At 29.5% G+C, this 2,500-nt stretch overlaps 1 protein-coding gene across 1 annotated transcript in view; it reads left to right on the forward strand.

Annotated features, from left to right (window-relative positions):
- The window catches only part of LOC122259554 (glycine receptor subunit alpha-4), a 147,570-nt gene that overhangs the window by 117,320 nt on the left and 27,750 nt on the right, over positions 1-2,500 (forward strand). Inside the window, exon 4 of the mRNA XM_086551201.1 lies at positions 806-924. Within this exon, the coding sequence (XP_086407327.1) occupies positions 806-924 (119 nt within the window). The remainder of the gene's footprint in view (positions 1-805; positions 925-2,500) is intronic.

Genomic DNA, 2,500 nt, shown 5'->3' on the forward strand with positions numbered 1-2,500 from the left:
TAATATTTGTTTGTGTGTCGTGTGTGTGGTGTGTGTGTGTATCATACATATATACACAGAGTGAACATATATATATAAATATATATATATATATATATTATATATTATATATTATATATATACAAAACTCACACACCCACGTGTGGTTTGTATGTATATTATATATTATATATATATATATATATATATATTAATATATATATATATGTATATATATATATATTATGATATTATAATTTTATACTAATATTATATATATATATATATATATACATATATATATACATATAAAAAGAGAGAGAGATTGATTCAGAAACCTACCACTCCTCTGCGTCATCATAGGACATCTGAGATGCTTTAAAATGGTATTTCTGCAAATGACATAATGATAAGATTATTTAAAAACTGAGAGATAATATATATACATTCGCATGATATTGTAGTCATCACATTTGATTTTCGTTTCGCTTCCTCGAAATAAAATAAAAGTTCCATTTTTTTATCGCTATACTCTCAGGAAAGTACCAATCATACGGAAACTAAATTAATCTGTATGACATTTTCCTTTTTTTGGTAATTTAACCTCCCCCCACCCCGCCAACATACACAAATAATTCCTTACCTTCGATAAGGTACACCCCCCCCCCCCTCCCATACTAAAAAATACAGGGAGGGATAACTTCTTCTAGCTCATCTAAGAAGGATTTAAAACTTGCAATTAACTAAAGATTGTCAAGTGTTGCATTTCTGCCATTTCAAAGGGAGAGAGTTCTCCCAAGGTGACCTAATGACATTTTTTCATCAGGACATTTGGCGGCCGGATTCTTTCTTCAAGAACGCGAAGCAAGTCACCTTCCAGGAGATGACCATCCCCAACCACTACATCTGGCTCTACCAAGACAATACCATTCTCTACATGGTCAAGTAAGTAAGCCTCGCTCGCGCGTACCTTTTACCGTGCTCTTGCACTGTTGATGTTTTCATTATCGGTGTTACTATGATTATCGTTATCGCCATTATTTTATTGTAACATCATTAGTTCCTCACATGTATTTTAACCTGTTATTATCAATAGCATTGGCAATAGAAGTTTTATTGTACATACACACACACATGTAAATATATATAAATATATATATATATATATATATATATATATATATATATATATATATATATACATTATTTTGTATATATGTATATATATATGTATTAATATTCATACTTAATACATACATAGATATATGTTTATTTAGTTATATATATATAAATATATATTCATATAGATAAATAGATATATAGATAGATAGATGATAGATAGATAGATAGTGATAGATAGATTAGTAGGTAGTTAGAAGATACATACATACATATATATCTTTATAATATATATATATTATATTATAATATATTATATATATATCTATCATGTGTGTGTGTGTGTGTGTGTGTGTGTGTGTGTGTGTGTTGATGTGTGTAGTGTTGTGTGTGTGCTGTGTGTGTGTTGTGGTGTGGTGTAGGCATGCATATATATTACATAATATATTATAATATATTATATATATATTATATATATATATATATTTGTTATATATATATATATATATATATATATATATATATCTATATATAAATATATGATACATATTACATGTGTTATGTGTGTGTATATATCTATACATGGATGAATAATTATTATTGTTTCTGTTCCCTGCTATACCCAATAACTCAGTTCTTTCTACCTCTCCCGCATTCCGACACAAGGAAAATGGTAATGTGCGGGGTGGGATGGGGTTAGGGCAAATGTTGACGCCAGAGTCTGATCCTCGCGTGGCTGGGGTATGAACGGATGGCAAATCTTTGTTTTGGGATGCAGGGCAACACAGGCCTGAATGTAGGGAATGTTCGACTCGGATTCCAGTTCTTAGAGGTTCCATTTAGTTCGCCTTTTCGTCGGGGGCTTAGGAAGGAAAATGCAGCTTACCGTCGGTTATTCATTAAATGGCTATATTTAGAAGTAATGCTACACAGGAAATTGTTCATTTAGAAAACTAAAATAGACATGTCTTGTATATATTCGACTAAAGAAAACTAAGTTTATCTTCCTGATACCATTCCGAAACGTCAAACGTCATTGCTAGACAGTTCCCTCGTATATGCTTCTGCTACTTTACTGGCCAATGCACGATATGAGAGTCAAAATGAACATGGGTCCCTTTCTAGTATCTAGGTCATTTTTGAATAGTGGCCTTCTTAAAGTCATCTTAGTTCAGATAAGATCACTTACACAACACACACAAACATGTATCTATATCTATATCCATATATATTTATATATTATATATATATTATAGTATATATTATATATATAATATATATACAGATATATATATGTATATGTATATCTATATCTTATTCATATCTTATGTATCTATCCATCTATCTATTATCTATCTATAAAAATATATATTTACATACATATATATATATTATATATATA

This window comes from Penaeus japonicus, unplaced genomic scaffold (assembly GCF_977035675.1).
Source record: "Penaeus japonicus unplaced genomic scaffold, GWHDUDI00000001_assembly GWHDUDI00000024, whole genome shotgun sequence".
NCBI lineage: Eukaryota > Metazoa > Arthropoda > Malacostraca > Decapoda > Penaeidae > Penaeus > Penaeus japonicus.